We start from the raw sequence: 19,948 nt of genomic DNA, 5'->3' as shown, positions 1-19,948 counted from the left end.
GTGCTAAAAGCCATATAACTCCTGGGATTCTCAGATATTTTCACAACTAAACTGGTGATCACCGAAATACCCGTGAACCCTCTAGCTCCAGGAGCCAGATCTGGCTCCCACTAAAGTCAATGAGAGACTTTCTGTTGACCTCCGTAGACATGGGATCGGGTCCTACGTGACGCAATCAGCCATCTCATAAGAGAGATGGCAGTCAGGGGCGGCTCCAGGCCCCAGCATGCCAAGCGCGTGCTTGGGGCAGCATGCCGTGGGGGGCGCTCTGCCGGTCGCCGGGAGGGCAGCAGGCAGCTCCGGTGGACCTCCCGCAGATGTGCCTGCGGAGGGTCCACTGGTCCCGCGGCTTCGGTGGAGCGTCCGCAGGCACGCCTACGGGAGGTCCACCGGAGCCGCGGGACCGGCGACCGGCAGAGCGCCCCCCACGGTGTGCCGCCATGCTTGGGGCGGCGAAATGACTAGAGCCGCCCCTGGGCATAGTCTAATGGAAAGGGCACTTTGCTGGGTGCCAAGAGACGTGGTCCTATTCCTGGCTTTGCTACTGACCTGCTGTGTGACCACAGGCAAGTCACTTCATCTCTCTGGGCTTCTCTTTCCCCTCACACCCTTTGTTTGCTTTCCTAGATTAAAGGGCCAGAAGGAACCATTGTGATCTGTCTAGTCTGACTTCCTGTTACAACACAGGCGCTAAGACTTCCCTGACTTAATTCCTGCTGAAGCTAGAGCGTATCTTTTAGATATGCCTTGTTTCTTTAAGCCATAAGCTCTTTGGGGCAGGGACTGTTTCTTACTGTGTGTTTGTACAGCACCAAGCGCTGTGGGGCCCTGATCTTGGCTGAGGACTCAAGGTGCTACTCAAATACAAATAAAAAAATGGGCTTTTTTTTCACATATAGCTCCCCCAGATCCTTGAGTCATGCTGCTCACTCTTTGCAGAGGCTACTTTTCCTCCTGTACTTCAATTATATGCAGGTGTTTCTGATTTCCCCTTCTTTGCATTTCTCACTGAATTTCTTAGCTTACATCTTATGCATCCTGACAGGCAGGAGGTGAAACATGCACAATTATCTGGTGGCTTATAGGTCGGTTGTTAGACGTATTATAACATCAGCCACAATTTGCAGTTCCCAGGAACAAAAGCAAAAGCATCAAGCCAAATCAATTAGTCACAAGTTTCCTTCCCCGTAACTTGCATCTTGTGTATGTAAAGCAGTCAGAAGGGGACACGGGCGCTTCTGGTAACGTCTTCAGATGGAGCCGAGACGGAAACAAACTGGGCCATGCAGAAAACCGTAAGAGCGAAGAATGGGCCTGATTCTCATTGTTACTGAAGCTCCTTTACATTGCTCTGGAGACTTCGTGGAGATAAGAATCAGGCCCATTGGGTGTGTGACTGCTTGGTGGGGGTGGAGAGAAGGGCGATTCATTCTGAAAAGCCCAGTTTGCTTGTTAATGAGGCGGCTTGTGAGTGCATGTTGGTAAATTGCAAGTGCTGTTTTTCAAGCCTAGTTCTCATGCTGCACACCTCCTGGCCAACCTCTGAAATAATTGCTGGATGTGTGTAGCATGCCCCTCTCTTCCTCCTCCAGACTCACTCACTGCATTCCGTGCAGCGCCCGTGATTCCTTGGTATCCTGCGCTAGCAGGAGAGGATTCACATGGGCACTGACTTCATTTGCTTTCCTTTCCAGTGTGGCTGGTGAGTTTTATGGGTCTCGTCCTCAAGGGAAGAGTGGTACAATGGGACAGCCAAGTGCTACAGGGAATGGGGACCATAGGGTTAAGATGGCTATTTTCACAATGGGAAAAAAAGGAGTGGATGGTTGGAAATGCAGCTTTTAACCTAAAAGAGTTTGCAGTTGTCTGTAGGTGAGATTTTCAAATATGCCTAAATGACTGAAGGGTGTGTCCTGGGGTGGCTGGCCCTTTAAGGGGAGGAGGGCCCAACCTCGCCTGTGACTGCTCAGTACCTCTCACTGGAGACTGATCAGGTGATTATAAAATCCTGCCAAGTAGCCCAGATGAGGAGAGAGTTTCCAGGACAGGGAAACTCTGGCAGGAAGGGGATCAAAGGGGAAGAGGAGATAGAGATATAGAAAGCAGGTTGGCTCCTATGGGAGGCCCTCAAGCAGAGTGAGTCTCAGGCAAGTGCAGAGTAGAGTGGGAACCTGTAGGGAGTATGCTGGCCCCTGCACAAGACCCCAGGTCGGGTGGAAAGATTGCATTTATGTGTTCAGGGCTTTGCACCACAGAGCAGATCAGTACTTAAGTGGCTAACTGCAGTGAGGTCAAAAGGTTTCGAGCACGTGAGCAGTGTCTATGACTCAGTTCCAGGGAAGTGTCCCAATGAGCCAGAGGGTGCAGTATATTCCATTTCTGCCACTAGCTGGGGTATCCAGAACATCTGCGTATTCTTCTCTGAAAGGATCTCCATTGTCTGTCTGACTTCCAGGTGTTTGGCTTACTTGCCCTGGAAGTGCATAGGGCTACAGAGCTTGCTCCTGGCATTATTAGAGTTTGGGGTATAATAGAAGGGGGAGTTATACGCTAACCATAAAAGTGTAGCACAAAGGTATGGGAGAAATCCAACTGTGTGACTCTCTGTGCAGGGCTGCATTTCACCCTAAGGCCCAACTCTTCAGCTGATGTAAATCAGCATAGCTCCATTGACTCCTGAGTTACACCCGTGAGAGTCCGGCCCTAAACTGTCTCCATTCGCAGAGCTGTCCACTTGCCAGTGCTGAATTGCTATAGCTGTATTATTCAGAGATAATCTTATCACACAATGGCACATTGTGATAACCTGTGTGGCTCCCTCAGGGATATCGCTGCTCCCTTTCCTGGCCAGATACAGCTGTTTTCATTGTGTAGACCACATGTCAACAGAGCCACAATGACATATTTCCAAAATGAAGAGCGTATACATCAAAATGAAAGCCCTGCAGGCTAGGATAATTGCAAAAGCTGTTTCCTATAATTAGAGAGGCCTCTCTGTTTCTGTGACTAGGTAGCTAGGTAGATTTATTGACAGCTCCCACCCAAGGAATGCAGATAAACAGTCTTGCCATTGTAAATAATAAAAAGGCGTTATTCCTTGCACCTTTGTGGTTTCATTCCATAAGAGAGGGAGGTGCCTGAATTAGCAGGAATCATTGAGCTGTTAAATTGCACTTCTTCCTGAAATATGTTTATTTTGTACCAAATGATAGCTCACTAACTGGGTTCTTGGCAGTTGCAAAAACCTCTGCCTATAAAAGTGATAAGAGTCTTATTATATAATTGTTGTGTCGTTTATATAGTGATTGCATGGGGGTACATCTATACAAAGAGCAGTCTTCATGTTCATCAAACACCATTCAGCATCTGAGTACAGGTTCTCTTCTCTCACACACAGCAGCCTTTGCTAAGTTGGCATATAGCAGTGGAAATGGAAGCATGCCAATGAGGCGACTATTTTTGGGATCAAAGACTTAGAGAAATCAGGTGCATTAGAGGCAGCTGGCGTGGGAGCCCCTTGTTAAAAATTCTGCCACCAAAATGGAAGGAGGGCTGGGTTTCCTTTAATTCTTGTGGTGTTTACCCCACTCTCAGCATGCTGTTAAATTATCCATCTCTGCCAGACACCGCTTATCCCTGCAGCTCAGAAAAACACGTCCAAAGAGCAATTGATTGGCCTTTGCAATGCTTCAGGTTGCACCAAGTATCAGTCTTCTCATAACGCTCTCCTGGGGAAGTGATTCCCTTACAGCAGCTGCAGCCCTCATTTCAAAGGACACACGATGAACTGGAAACTGGGCTATCCACATACTTGGTAGGGCTCTCATTACTCAGGTGAGTAATCCCAGCTGAAGCCTTACATTGGCTCTGTATTTTCCAGGAACATAGTCTAACTGCTTCCAGCAGGTGGCGCCAAATATGAGTTTGTTTGTCCAGGGAGGATTCTTCCATCATTGGCTCTAGCTTTGAGAGAACAGTTTTTTTCCTTAAACCAGGGAAATGAATGAATCAATTACTCCCTCACGCTGTCTCTTTACTAGTATGGGGGGGACAGGATTTATCACAGGCTAAGAAGGAATTAAAACACTAGTGGTGCATCACTGATGGGATTATATTGTGCAAATGGAGATGCTTTTGTTATGTGGATTGCTTTAAAAATAAGCAAGGTACCAGGCATTAAAAAAAAACCCTCAAGTTCATAATGACCTTTTTAGCAGGAATCATACAGCTGGGATCAAAAGACCACACAGTGGGGATATTTATGCTGGCAAACTCCAGTTCAAATGGATTGTGACTAGTTTTGCAGAAAACACCAGAAGTGCCATTTAAATTAACCTGGCGTGCCGTTTATCCATTGGTTAGAGTCACTGTGATGTGCTGCACTCACTGTTCTCTAGTGCAGTGGTTCTGAAACTTTTCAGACTACTGAACACATTTCATGAGTCTGATTTGTCTTGCGTGTCCTCAAGTCTCACCTCACTTCAGAATATTTGCTTACAAAATCAGACATAAAAATACAGAAGTGTCACAGCCCACTATTACTGAAAAATTGCTGACTTTCTCAGTTTTACTATATAATTATAAAATTTATTGGCGTATAAATATTGTACTTACATTTCAGTGTATAGTCTACAGAGCAGTATAAACAAGTCGTTGTATGAAATTTTAGTTAGTACTGACTTCGCTAGTGCCTTTTATGTAGCCTGTTGCAAAATTATGGAAATATCTAGATGAGTTGATGGACCCCCTGGAAGACCTCAGTGTAACCCCAGGAGTATGCGTACCCCTGGTTGAGAACCACTGCTCTAGTGATCACCCCCATGAAAAAGCCATAGCCTACACAATGAGGACAGCTGGGAGGATTTTCTGAATTTCGTACCTTCATAAAGGTCTTGAGCCAAAGAGAACTGGGGTGGTGGGATGGGGAGATGCAGATGAAGTTTTTCAAACCCAGACAAACATTAAAAAACTGGAAACGACTCTTTGGGGCAGATTCCCTTCTCACTTGCAGCAGTTTTCCATCTGTGTACCTCCCTTGATATCAGTGGAATCACTTCTGATTTACACTGGTGTGAGAGGAGAATCCAGCAGTTAGATGGTAATATTATACCCCATGGTGCCCTCTGCTAAGATGCCCATTTCAGTCTCTCTGGGCCTGTTGAAATCTGTTGCATTCCTTATTAAACCAATGGGATAGAAACCCCCTTGCTCACATTTGCAGTTCAGTGACCATGCTCCCCCAGGAACTGCCCCTTCATGCTGGCGAATGCCAAGATGAAACTGACATGCTTCTCCTGGACTCTGAGGAGAGGAGTATGTGCTCCTTCAGCTCTGGCAGGAGAGGATGAGGGCAGAGCCATTTAACAGGTCCAGAGACTTTGCCTGGAAACAAGCTCAAAATCTCCAGCTTATTTTATGTCGGAGATCCAGGCTGAGATTTTCAAAGACACGCAGGGGATTTGCATGCCCAATTCCTAGTCGTATTTATGGGGACCTGAACATCCAGATTCCTTAGGCAGCTTTAAAAATCTCAGCCTACAACCTCCAAACAATGGGCCAGAGTCTCAGATGGTGCAAATCAGTGCAGCTCCAGTGATTTTCTTAAAGCTGTGGACACCAGCTGAGGATTTGGCCCCAGCTGTTTTCCACTTAAAGCAAATTTGTACCAGATTGCAGGAGGTGACATTCACACTACATGACCTGTGTCCCTCTTAAGTCCCACTTAAGTTCTAATGGGATGTCAATGAGGCCTAAGCCTCATACTCGCCATTTTTACAGGGGTGAGTTTCACCCAGTCTGACGAACTGGAGTGTATCCGGGAGAGCTCTGTAGGGGCCAGAGCAGGGATGCAGAGACATCACTGCAGCCCCAGGACATCAGTATGGCTCTTTGCATCTAGTCCTGGATCCCCCATGCGCACACCAGTGCCGCTTTAATCAGGGCCTCAGCAGAGGGGAGGGAACTGGCTTTATCCATCCCTAAGGGGGAAGCATCTTGTTGGACTGTGTCCCATCTTGCCGGCATGCAGAGCCCTTTCTCCACCTCCCCTCCTGCACGCCCGCTTGCTGCTGAGAACAGAGGCCAGCAGCAGCGATGAAATTAAATATGATATAGAATATTGGTCTGCCTTGCAGAAGGGTCCCCCAGGATCAATTTGATTGTGGCCCTTTCAGCGTGGGGAGCAATAGCTTGGAAGCAAAGCGTGGGTTAATTTGAAAATAGGTCAATGGGATGTGAAGATAACCTGTGGTAATCTGAATTCTGAGGGCCTCTGGCAAAGGACTGAATCCCTCAGCTGATTAAATTACCTATAAGGGGAAAATAGCAGGACAAGAACCTGCTGTAGATTTATTCTGGAGTATGCACAGCTGTTAGAGGCAGATGTCTAAGAGCAGCTAGAAAGGAACAGCTCTATAGGTGAACATGATTCTTTTAACGGGCTTAATTAAGGGGGGGAACAACCTCCGTGTTTGTCTGCATTATCCTTTATTTAATCAACAAAACCAGAGCCGAATTTGGCCGTCACTAATTTGCTAATCTCTGAAGTTGGGGCAATACAAATGTGCTTGCCAGCGAAATCATAACCACGTCATCCTCAGAGCTTTGGAACTGCCAAGGGGGTTTACAGGGAGCTCAATCAAAAGCAGATTCTGTCAGGCAATTGTTTATTGGTGAGATTCAGTTTCTCAGAAGTGGTTCTGAATGTGGGGATCAACGGGTTTTTTAAAAACCAATCTCTCGGCTAAGCTGTCTGAGAAAAAGGCATTTGTGTTCATCAATTTTATTTGCATAATTTCAAGCGCCGTCAGTAGTAGACGGCATGAGGAAAAATTACGGAGATTTCACTCCAACCATGAGTGAAATTGGGTTTAGTAGAAAATTAGTTGACTTAACTGGCAAATGATGAAAGCTTGAATAGAGAATGTTTAAATAAGGATGGATAAAAAAAAAATAACTTGGCGGTGCAGACTGAAGTTGCATGATTGGAATGTTAACCTGTTTAGGAAGGATGGAGAGGGTAGAGGATGGGTAGGGGTGGGTAAAGCACTGGACTGTGATTCAGGAAACCTCCATCTTATTTCTGGCTCTGGCATTAGCCTTCTGGGTGATCTTGAGTCAGCCATTTTCTCTCGCTGTGCCTCAGTTTCCCACTCTGTAAAACAGGGATAATGTTACTGGCCTTCTTTGTAAAGCCCTTTGGGATCTACTCATGAAAAATGCGAAGTCAGAGAGAGGGATTATTTATTATTATATACACCGTGACCTGTTTTAGAGTCATTGCTAAGTCAGCACTACAGGCTCTTTAGTGCACATGGATCAATGTGCTAGGTAGGAAAGCTCAGAGGGAGGGTACTGGTAAGGGTCTATTACAGACTGCCGATCAAACTGGAAAATGGGATGGGTGTGTGTGTGTGTGTGTGTGAGTTATTAAATTACAGATGATAATTTTCTAACACAAAAGGTATTGTACCCAACGTAGGATAACACTGTTTGGGATCTCATGATGATTGATAAAGATGAATTAATCACTGGACTGGAAGTTGGTGGTTGCCTAGGGACCAGTGATCATGAGCTTCATTGCATTCAATATGACCTGCTGAGGTTAATTTTTAATACATCTTAGAATGCCAAGTAAATTCCATAAGAGTGCTAGTGCCAATATTCAAAAGTAGCAAGTGGTATGACCTGAGTAACTTTTAGGCCAGTTAGTCTGTCATCAGTCCTGGCATGCTAATGGAAAAACGGATACAGGATTCAATTAAGAAAGGAAAGGAATATAATTAATGCAAGTAATCATAGTTTTATAGAAAACAGGTCTTTGTCAAACCTTTTGTTCTTTGATGAGAGTACAAATGGATGAGATGACAAGGTTGGATGGTAAAGGTAAATGCATAGACTTCTATATTCTTTAATATGAAATTCTTACACTTTTATAAGGGTTTGATTTAGCACTGCACAACATTCTGATTAGAAAATTAGCACTCTACAGTATCAATAAAGACCATTAAATAGACTAAGAACTGGCCAATGGATGAACCTCAAAAGGTAGCTGTCATCGCTGGGGAATCATCATCGAAGGGGCATGTCTCTAGTGGGGTTCTGTGGGGCCCAACCCTATTCAACAGTTTCACCAATCAGCTAGAAGTAAATGTAAAATTAGTGCTCATAAAACTTGTGGATAAACACACACATTGGCAGAGTGTTAAATAATGATGAGGCGTGGGAAGTCATCCAGAGGAAGCTGCAGCACTTAGTAAGCTGGGCCCATTCAAACAAAATGTGTTTTAATACAGCCAAAAGCACGTTTATACATTTAGGAATAAGAAATGCTGGCCATGCCTGCAGACTGGGGACTGCAGACTGGGGGACTGGAAAGCAGTGACTGGCAGGATTTAGGAATCACAGTGGATCAGTAACTCATCCTGAGCTCCCAATGTTATGCTGGTGCCAAAAGGGTGAAGGTGATTCTTGGATGTATAAACAGGGGAGTAATGAGTAGGAGCAGGGAGGTTAGTTTACCTGTGCGTATGGCATCGGCGAGGCCAACATTGGAATATTGTGCCCAGTTGTGGGGGTTGAAAAATTGGAGAGGGTGCAGAAAAGAGCCACAAAACCAATCAAGGGCTGGAGGGAACACCATACAGTGAGAGACTTAAGAATCTCAATCTGTGTAGCTTATCAGAAAGAAGTTTGAGAGGCAATTTAATTACAGTGTGTAAGTACCTTCATGGAAAGACAATCCTGGGTACTAGAGGGCTCTTTAATCTAGCAGAGAAAGGCAGAACAACGGAGGCTGAAGCCAAATGAATTCAGGTTAGAAATAAGGCACTAATGTTTATCAAGGAGGGTAATTAACCATTGGAATAAATGACCAAGGGAAGTGATGTTCAGATCAAAACTGGAAGAGACGCTTTAGCCAAACACAAATTATGCTTTAGTCCAAGCCAAGTTATTGGGCTCAATACAGGAGTAACTGGGTGGAATTTAATGTCCTGAGAAATACAGGAGGTGAGACGAGATGATCTAATGGTCCCTTCTGGCTTTAAAGTCCATGGATTTATGATCTGAGATATCTCCTAAAGTTTGGGGATATCCGCTCCAGTGAGAGACAAATGGGCGCAGCCGTCTAATGAAAAGCTTTTATCTTAAGCAGAATCACTGGACCAGACCCTCAGCTGATGTAAATCAGCATAGCTCTGTTAAAGTCAGTGGAGCTGTGCTGATTTACGCCAGCTGAGGATCTGGCCCACTGTGTGTCATGCAAAGACACGTGCTTACCGAGGGGCAGCTAATGCTTCAGCAGGGTTTGGAGCCATGGTGCCTGGACATCATCTTGAAGACAGTGTTTAAGAACAGAGCCGTGTGCAGAGGATGTTGTACTTGTCAAGCAGTCGTGGAGGCTAGTTAGTGCCTGATCTTCCTTCTCCCCATCTTGCATGTATTGCGATGAGAGCTTCATTGTGGTGTCACGTTCAACGGGAAATCAGCTGAGGAAAATGTCCCACCTTTTTACCAGATCACTGTGCTAAAAATTCACTCCTGAGCAGAAGGCCACTATGAGGGGTAGAGCCAGGCAGCTATTTTTAGATGAACAGTTAATTCGCCAAAAATCCATTGGGGGGGGGCACCAAAACAATTTATGAGTGAGGGCTGAATTTGTCATATCGTTTCAGGTGCACTCACCCCGCTTCCCCCGAAGCCAACAGTTTGCATATGTTGAAACAGCACGTGGAGAAATGTCGAAATGATCTGTTTCAAATGGACACTTCTCACGGAAGTGGCATTTTGAATGGCCATTCTAAATGTTTCGTTCTACCCAAACTAAGTCTTTGCGGCGGGGGCTTCTTTTCCTCAACAAAAAAATGAACACATTCAGTTTCAGTTAGAAACTAAATGATGGTTGGGTTTTGGGAGGGGGAGGAAGGAGTTGAGGTTTGCATTTTGTGGGGAGGGGTTGATTTTTTCATCAACTCTAATGAGGACAAAACAGCAGTTAAATCCCACTCGAGCCCTGGAAGCCAGGCTAGATGATCTAATAGTCTCTTCTGGTCTTAAAGACCTATGGATCTATTTCGAGGACTTCAGTGGTGCACAGCTTTTGTCTTGGCTTTCTGCACAAGGGTGCATTTCACCATGGAAGGGGGGAGGGATAGCTCAGTGGTTTGAGCATTGGCCTGCCACATCCAACATTGTGAGTTCAGCCCTTGAGGGGGCCACTTAGGAATCTGGGGCAAAATCAGTACTTGGTCCTGCTAGTGAAGGCAGGGGGCTGGACTCAATGATCTTTCAAGGTCCCTTCCAGTTCTAGGAGATTGGTATCTCTCCAATTATTATTTTTCAAAAGGGCCTGATTCTGCCTTCACGCACACCGGTGTCAATCAGAAATATCTCCACCAAAGTCAGTGCATAAAATAAAGGTCAGAGCAGAACAAGCCCCAAAAGAGGCAGGTGCTGCCTTTAAGAAGAAGAACGACTGGACAACATGTCAGCTAAAAATTGGTATAGAGCTTAAGTTGCAACTCTTACCCATGTTGGGGACTAAGTGGTGACTTTAGTGCAACAGTGTCTGCCAGGGTGTGCTCACCCATGTGACTAAGTGTAGCACAATATGCCCCATATTTTTCTTTTCAAGTATTGATTTAGAAATGTGAATCTTTGTTAGCAGAGAGCTGCATGATTTTGTGTTATTTACACTTAATTATCAATTGTGGTTTATGTAATCCTCAGTGGATTCAGCTCCCGTATATTGTAGGTCATGGAGCTGTCTGTTGAAGCAAGTACTGAATTATAGCTGCAATTCTGGAAACAGGGAGATTAAATGTTATCTTGCTGCTCTTTGATACCGATAACCTTTATGTCTTTCCTCCATGATAGCGCTGATTATTTCCATTTGTCACAGTCCAATCGGTTTTTTAATGTATAATGATAGAGATGTAGAGAAGTTGCAATATAATAATTCTTTGCATTTATATAGCAGTAATACTCATTCTAATAATCAGACTTAGCATTTACTGTGTTTTTCATCTGAGGATTTCAAAGCCGTTTACAAAGAAGGGTAAGTGTCATTCTCCCAATTTTACCACTCTCTGTCTCACTAGGTCCTTGTCGAGCATCCTTCACAGGAGGGTCTGAACACCTCCCAAGGGTTTATGGCTTTTTTTCTTCCACCCACCTTTTTAAAAGGGAATGATTATTGTCCCTATTTGAGAGATGGGAAATTGAGACGGAGTGAGGTGAAGTTAATAACATGTCACACAGATTCCAGCTCCCCTCACTCACAGTGCAGTGTCCTAGAGGGGATATATTTTCACCCTCCTGAATTCTGGGTACATTTGAATGTCTGGACCGGGAGCTCCGTTGGTCTGTGCCTTTTGCACCAGTGCAGTGGGGTGTGAAACACCCATAATTGGGATGGTAATGGTTGTCCCCCTCTTGGGATTGGTATAAATGGCTGTGCACTGCGCAGGACAATAGAGAATCTGCTCCTGTGTCTTTAATGGAGACAGTAATACAAACAATAGGACTAGAGAAGCAATTCTTTCCCCAGATCTGTGGCTATGCATCCAAATTAAACGTCACATTGTCTGCAGACCTGGATTTCTTCCTTTAAATTCAGCTCAGCTCTAGAGAACACTTTTCACCCAAGGATCTCAAAGAACTTTACGGACTTTAATTACTCCGCACCACACCCTTCAGAGCTATAGTTCATATTATACCCTTTTTAAGTTACGGATAATGGAGACACAAGAGGTTAAAAGATTGAAGAAGCCAGTGACAGTGCCGGGAATGGAACCCAGGAGTCCTAACTTTCAGTCTCCTGCAGTAGGGCCAGATTGTGCTACCCTGGTGTTAAACAGTGTTTTATTCCATGAGTAGGTCCCTTATCTTCAGTGGGACATTGGCTGGGGTAAGGTTCTAGTATTGCAATGGAGGGAAGGGCTCCATTGTACCAGGCACATGAGAGACAGTCCCTGTGGCAAACTGCATACAGTTTAATTAGACAAGACAGAGAGAGGTGAAGTGACTTGCCCCAAATCATCCATCAGGCAGAGCTAAGATTAGAATTCAGGTCTCTTAAGCCCTAGACCAAGGGGCTAGCCTCCGAACTAGAGTAACTGTTCTCAGGGATTGCTTACTAAAAGTAACAAAAACAAAAAAAGCATTTATTATACTGTAAATAAAAAAACATAAGTGAGAGCAGTCTCTTAACCAGCAGACAATGCCTCCTCTTCAGTGTTATCGGAATGTAACTAATCTGAACAACCATTTAAGTTCCCATCACACAGGTTAGATAAGATCTAGTGTGCACACATATCTGAAACATCTGACATCCCTTATAGATTAGCCCCAAGCTTTTCATTTATCTTAGTGCCTTTGAATGGTGTATCAGGATTTTGGGGTTGGCTCTCCCTCACCAGTTTAATTTTGAGCTTATGGACTGTGATGCTAGATTGGCAGGTATGTACTGGAGGGTCAGAAATGCTCTTGCAGGCCAATATAATGCTCCAGATTTGGTGTCTGAGCCTCTCCTTGCTTTATTTATGTATCTTTTTGGGATGGCTCTCAGAGACGAGAGTCTTTCTATTCCTGTCATCATCCCGATCAGCCACTTAGTGGGAAATTGCCCATAGAAGTGAACCTAAATTACAAGTGATAAAACTAGAGCCTATTCTATCTGCAGATGACCCTTTCTGTTCTACACCGAGCTAACACTTATATTCTTTGTGACAAGAGCAATGAAGCCATTGCAAGCATTTATGTGCAGCTAAGTCACCTTAAATTGAAAATCCTTGTTTTTGCTGGCTTTGGAGTGGTCCTCCATTAATTCATGCTACACTTCAGGTCTACACTTAAAAGTTCGCTTGACATAGTTGCGGTGCTCAGGGATGTGAAAAATTCACACCCATTAACAGCATAACCTAACCTCTGGGGTAGATGTGGCTAGGTCACTGGAAGAACGTTTCCATTGACCATTCGGGGAGGTGGATTCGCTATAGCAATCGAAAAACCCCTTCCTTCGCTATAGGAAGCATTTACACTATGGCACTACACTAGCATGGATGTAGTAGACATGGCCTAAGTATTGCTCAGTCAGAGCCAGTGCTCCAGGATGATACCAGCCCAACTTGCCTCTTAGATTGATTTATATAAGCAAACCAGATCATGGTTGGGATTCGTGCACCAAGGATCCTTCTCCCTACAGTTGCCAGGCACAGACATGGGTAACAGAGGCATCAGTGCCCCCAGCATATTAGCCAGACCAAAAGAAGAGGAGAGGAAGGAGAAGAGATGGCCTATAGTCCAGCTTCCCTCCATGTTGGCCTACAAAGGTCACCCTCCTATGGCTGATATTAAGAGAACTGGTCAGAAAATTTTTGTCATGAGTTCTCCATCAGAATATGCTGTTTTGACAAAACTGAATGTTTTTCAAAAATCATTATTGATTTAGATTAAATTTTGTATAGAAAAAAATGTGGGGGTTTTTGTTGGTTTTTTTTTAAGTGAAGTGTCCTGATTTCACATTTTTGGAACAAAAAGTTTTCATTTTTCAGTTTGAAATGACTTTTCCTTTCAAAGTTGATGTTATTCCGTAGTTTTTAAAAATTAGAAAATTAAAAAGATACAAAATTTAAACAAAATGTTTTGATTGACCCAAAACAAACAAAAAATGGGAAATTCATTTCCAGAAAAGATTCAAAATTTTGGCTTTTTGTCCCAATTTGGGGTGAATTTTTCATTCCTCTCTCCCCCGAAATCTCTCAATTTTTCACCAGATGGGCCAGCTCTAGTTACTGAATGACAGGGTGATATTGTACCAGCATAAGGCCTTCTTAAGCCCCCAAACTAGAGTTAAAGTGGGACTGAAATTGGGCATAGGCCTCTGGAGAGGAGGCAGTTTCACCCCTGTGATGATTTCAGTAACACAGATCAGACTTCTCTTTGCTTCCTCTTTCCCTGCCCCAGGAATGAGATTTGTCGGATGTATAAGCAGGCAGTAACTTATTTCCCCACCCACACCCCCCATGCTTACCAGACTCCCTGCCCTGCTTCTCTGGACACGTGCAGCTGGTGCATCCCTGAAATGATGTCATTGTCGCACAGTAAATGCAAATCCAAGGCTTCTGCTTACCAGATGACACCCTAAGAGTCAGCTCTGGCCCTGCAATGACTTGGGGAGATGGACTAGTATCATGGGGGAGAGGCCATGCGGGGCCCCAGTGACAACATATGATTAAAGCAGAGTTCAAGACATCCGGGAAGGAGCCAGTTGATGGCACCTTTAAATCACACGGCAGGGAAATGGGGCTATGGTTGGTGAAAGGGCTTATATTGTATGGCTGATCAATCCTTCTCTTCAGTAATTTAGGGGTGCCTCCGGGTCGGGGCAATTGTCCCTTGACTGTCCCTTTGCCCTTTGACCTCATTTACACCGATTACCACGGCCTCCAGCAAATGAAGCAACACATGGGGCTCTCCTTTAAGAAATACAGGTAAGAAAAAAATCACTCTCTTCCTCTATGCTTCTACTTTTAAATAGCAAGTGACACTAGCGCTAATGAAAACGAGAGGCAAATAGTTCTGCCTAGAGGGAGGCGTGTTGTGGCCTGGGATTTTGCAAATTTCATCACACAGTTTTGCCAAAGCACCTCACCCTGCACTGCTCCAGCCCTCCCCCTCCTGCGCTGCTCCAGTCCAATCCAACTCTGCCTGTGCACCTCAGTCCTGATTTGCAGCACCCCATGCTATTCCAGTCCTAAACTCTTCCAGTCCTTCAACCTAGTGAGGCTGTTCTGTGCCTAAATTGGTGGTAGTTTTACACAGGACGTAGACACAGACTAGGATGAGACACCTTTTAAGATAAATCTGACCCCATCCAGGATTTGAACCCAAATTCCCAGAGGGGAAATGTTTGCAGCACTGAGCAATTCTCTCTCTCTTCTCTGTCTTTTCTTTATCGTGGCAAGACCAGCTGAAACTCCCCTGGTCTTGCAGCCTTTCCCTTCCCCTACCAATGAGCCCCCCATAAATCTCCAGCACATAAGGAGGAGTTCAGCCTTTTGTTTCCAGCCTTGTTTATGTGCATGACAGCTGGTAAATTGCCCAGAGACCTTCCCAGCAGCTGTCAGAACATGCCCAGGAAGGAGGGAGCACAACCTCACCTGCCAATGTCTTGAGATCAGAACTCATTCTAAGGCTCTACAATGGGGAAGCAAACACCCTTGGGGAGAAGTGTGTGTGTGTAAATAGTATATTTGCACACTGTAGGTGGGATCTGCCACCATTGTAACAGGACAGAGAGATCTCTTTGTATTTGCAAGAAAGACAACCCCCTCCACCCCCCAAGCCCATTTCCCCCCTTCCTCTTTGCCATTGAGAGAGACAAATGTCACCATCCCCGTGGTACATCAGCAGCCTGCAAAGTATGTGATTTAATTTAGCACTGATAGTTCTGCTATTTATTACATTTTCGCCCATCCCTTCCACTATCCTACACAATTTTATTAGAGGGGAAGATGACAGGCGATGTTATTGTTTTTATTACAAATGCATTTGCTTTATGCGTGCCACTTGCTTTTTCTCCTCTCTCTTTCCATGTTCTCTTTTCTTCCTCCCTCTTGCCATGCTAATGCCTACCTCCGCATTCCTGGGATATTTGGAAAAGCATTAAAATGTCTCCTGGAGATAGATAATGCTTTCCCAAACGTTGGGTGGGTGAAAAGCCTGCGCCACAGGGAGAAGTGAATCTCTTCTTTTCCAGAGGTGATATTTAGGATACTTTTTTGCTGAATACTGGACCTGTGCTTTGCTTCCAGTTTCCCCTTTTGACCTAAGGCTGATGCCCAATGCCAGTTCTCTGTGGGCCTAAGGGTAATGTTATGCATTGCTAATGGCAAGACCTGGGTTCGAATCCCAGTTTTGCTGAGACAAAGGAACTACCAGGCCAGGACAGACTGACCATCCATCTAATCTGTCATCCTTTTCAGACAATAGCTAATGCCAGAGGTTCCTAAGCATGTTGTGTTTACAGCAATAGTTACTGAGTTATACACCTAGGAAAAACAATAGCAGACCAGACCCATAGTCATCCAGTCTGACAGTGGCCAACACCAGATACTGCAGGAGGTGTAAAACCCTCTGGATAGACAGTTGTTCAATACCATCCCTATGGTGACATTTCTTCCTGCCTCAGGTTATTAATGGTTAGTTTATGTCCTGAAGCATGTTTCTACCCATTATACATTTTTGTCCCAAGTGCAAATATTCTTATTATTCATAAAAATACTGAATCTTCTTCAAAAATGCTCTTTGCCGCATTGCTATCTGGTGGCAATGAGTTCCACAGGCTATCTCTGGAGTAAATTGGAAGAACAAACAGCTGCTTTAGTGAAGAAGCCTAATCCAGCTCCTTGAGTAAGAGGGATAATGCCCATTTGTTGTTTTTCATAGCACTCTGTCCACATAGCAATATACTCAGGGTAGGTCTATACTCACCGTCCGGGTCGACGCGGTGAGTTCGACTTCTCGGAGTTCGAACTATCGCGTCTAATCAAGACGCGATAGTTGGAACTCCCCGCGCGCTCCGGTCGACTCCGGAACTCCACCACCGCGAACGGCGGAGGCGGAGTCGACCTTGGAGCCGCGGAGTTCGACCCCGCCGCGTCTGGACGGGTAAGTCAGTCGAACTAGGGTACTTCGAGTTCAGCTACGCTATTCGCGTAGTTGCACTTGCGTACCCTAGTTCGACCCCCCCCTTAGTGTAGACCAGGCCTTAGACAACAAAGGCACTCATTCAAGATGGAAACATTTCATCATCTGGCCAAATTCTCATTGGCCTATCAGTGATCCTGCCATCCACATACTTCCAAGTAGCCACTGTCTACTGTGACTGCCCACTACTGCCCAAAAGGTGACTGAGCAGTAGAGAGAATAAGCTGCATGCTCTGAAGGGGTGCGGTTCCAGGGGTGCTTCTGCTGCCTGCCAGGTGAGGTGCAACGCCTCCTGGTGCTTGCACTGAGACAGTGCAGGTCAGTACCGTCCCCAGCTCAGGGGTATTGCTAAACGCCACAACAGAGCGTAGGGGGTATTGCCAATCAAAGTCTATTGGCAGAAGTGTATGGGACCAGGACTGGAGTAGCAGAGGTTGCTGATCATCATTGGCCTGTATTGGTGAAGCTGCTTAGGCAAAACTTATTCGGTGCCCATCTGCATCACTCCCAGCTGTAGCCATTGTAATTAATCCACTGGCACTTGCACTAACAGTCCCTAAATCTGTCTCAGCTGTCAGCATTGGCGGTGTTATCATCTTTTCCCAGGCCTCCAGCTTATAGGCGGTAAGTCAATACGCTTCAACAAAGCCTTTGGCCCTTGGAATTCAAACATACAGCACTACTCCAGGGCAGCACTGGTTTGGCCTCTCTGTTGTCCCATGGGACATGCATTTGAGCACATCATGCTACTTGCTGCAAGGATGCTCAAACCAGTAATTGGGCACTGATGTGAGGGACTGTCCCTGCACAGGCTGGATTCTAGGACTCTCAGATCTCTCTCAAAGCAGTCATTCCACTCAATGAGCATCTGCTCAAGCCCTCAGCAGCACTAACAGCCTCTCCTTGGCCTGCTGATGCTAGAGGGCGAACCTGTAGCTTGTGGCTTGATGCTCTTTGTTTGCAGAATGGGAGCAGAATATAACCATTGCCCTTTGCTCTCTTGCCTGGGCAGGTGTCGCGTTCGGGTCATTGATACCTTTGGGACAGAGCCAGCCTACAACCTTGAGGAGTATGCCACTCTGCATGGCTACCGGACAAACTGGGGGTACTGGAACCTGAATCCCAAGCAGTTCATGACTATGTTTCGTAAGTGATCCCTTGTTTGGTAATTGTTTCTAATGGAGTTTTATTTTTATTTTTTTGTATTTGCAGATTGGGTGATAGAGCTGAGCAAATAATTGATTTGGTGGTTTCAGAGAAAAAAAAAAAAAAAAAAATGTGTTTTAAAAAAAAATGATTGTGTTTTTCAAAAAAAAAAAAAAAAAAAAAAAAAAATGTGAATAATTAAATATTTTTTTTTTTTTTTTTTTCATTTTCAAAAAAAACAATTTTTTTTTTTCATTTTTGTTTTTTTTTTTTTTTTTTTTAAAAAATTTTTTAAAACTTCAACCCACATTTGCATAGAGTTCCGGTGCCACCAAAAATGTTTTTTTTGGCAAATTTACCATTTGCCAATTTTTAATTTTTTGCCTGGCTCTATTTCTTGATCACTAGATTATCATTGCAGGCCAAGGCCAATGCACAAAAAGCACAAATAGGTTCTCAGATGTATCTGAATTACTCTGCCAGTCCACCGCCCATGTCACTGCTGCCCCCGCCCCCTCCCAAAGCAACCGCAGTGGAAGGAAAACAGAGTTTGATTTGCTCAGAGCCCACAAACCCAAGTTCACTCTTGTTCCCTCTATCCATTGCCACAAGCTGCAGGCTCACATGTGTCCAGTTGACTTGAAAAGAAAGAGTGCATTTTCACACACAATTGGCACCATCGAAGGGATGGGCCTTCCATTGCCATTTGTAAGCGGCTTCTCAGGAGCAGTCAATACCTGGGTTTGCATCTCAGTCCCCTGGCCTATGGCTTCCCCCCACCCCCTGTGCAAGCAGGGGAGGTGAGCATCTCACATGGCCCACAGTGGGCCCTCTGGCCAGCTGAGCTGTGCATTGACAAGATCTCAAGGGAGTCCCATCTAGTCCTTCTCATCTAGAGCTATGGAGGCTGCAATACCAAGTGCCCTTGAGGCTGGTAGGATTAAAGTAGGGGGAGATGTTTGAGAGACTTCTGAGCCCTACGGGAGATATACAGGACTCCTAACATAGGATGTAGCCAGAAAATAACACCCCTTCCCACTATACCAAGCCTGGGACACAAAAGAGATACTAGGCTTATTACCATGTTGTACCACAGCCCAAAGCTGTTTTCCCAAGCATGCTGGATGGGATGCATGCTGCTTCCATCTGACCCTAACCTTGACAATGTGCTCCAAGGAAACTCCTGCTTAATGGGCTCTGTTACTTTAATGAGCTTTAATACTTTACTGTCCCACTCCCACTGTTTTGCTAATTATGTTCTCAATTTGCCCCAGCAATTCCCTTCCTCCCGTAGGGTTTTGGGAGTGAAGGACTTTGCTTGGCCATTTTTCAGTCCTGGGGATTCTGCAGGGAGCTGTCTGAGCAAACCAATCATCCCTCTTGCAGCAGTGCGGGATTTTATGGCTAGAAAAGCCAGGGGAGAGAATGCTGGAAAGAAGGAATTTGCTATTATGGCAAACAGAGCAACAGGCTGAAGGAGCTGCTGTACCCGGGCCATGTTTGGGTGGCCCATGCTAATGTGAAAGGGGAGTTTTATCAGCCCAGCCCCTTTGTCTGCCCAATAATTAGTACCTAGCTCTTATCATCTGTAGATCTTAAAGCGTTTTACAAAGGAGGGCAGTAGCATTATCCCCCATTTAATCGATGGGGAAACTGAGGCACAAGAAAGGACTTGCCCAAGGTCACCCAGCAGCAGAACTGGGAATAGAACCAACATCTCCCGAATCCCGGTCTAGGGCTCAGTCCCCTAGGCTGCACGCCTAGAGACTTCCATTGAGATCAGGGCCCTGTTGTGCTAGGCACAATACACACACTTACCCCGAAGGCCTCACACTTTAATAGACAAAGGGAGGATTATTATCCCCATTATACAGAGCGGGAACTGAGGCACAGAGAGATGAAGCAACTCACCCCAGGAACCAGCTGCAGAGCAAGGACTGGAACCCAAACCTCTAGAGCCCTAGGCTAGTGCTTTAACCACAAGAACATCCTGCCCTCTGGCTGGGTCGGCTTCATGCCTCATTCTCAAAGCCCCATGCCCACCCCCATACTGAGCCCACCGTGCCAGGAAGGCCCATCATGCCACAGGTGG

The 19,948-nt window shown here is 45.3% G+C and overlaps 1 protein-coding gene across 7 annotated transcripts in view; it reads left to right on the top strand.

The window, feature by feature from the left end:
- Positions 1 to 19,948, top strand: part of MGAT5B (alpha-1,6-mannosylglycoprotein 6-beta-N-acetylglucosaminyltransferase B) — a 170,812-nt gene that overhangs the window by 109,365 nt on the left and 41,499 nt on the right. For all 7 annotated transcript variants that reach the window (XM_039502379.1, XM_039502381.1, XM_039502382.1 and 4 more), the window contains 2 exons: positions 14,361 to 14,492; positions 17,723 to 17,856. In XM_039502379.1, the coding sequence (XP_039358313.1) occupies positions 14,361 to 14,492; positions 17,723 to 17,856 (266 nt within the window). The remainder of the gene's footprint in view (positions 1 to 14,360; positions 14,493 to 17,722; positions 17,857 to 19,948) is intronic.

Source organism: Mauremys reevesii, linkage group 15 (assembly GCF_016161935.1).
Source record: "Mauremys reevesii isolate NIE-2019 linkage group 15, ASM1616193v1, whole genome shotgun sequence".
Classification (NCBI taxonomy): domain Eukaryota; kingdom Metazoa; phylum Chordata; order Testudines; family Geoemydidae; genus Mauremys; species Mauremys reevesii.
This window is presented reverse-complemented; position numbering and strand designations above follow the sequence as displayed.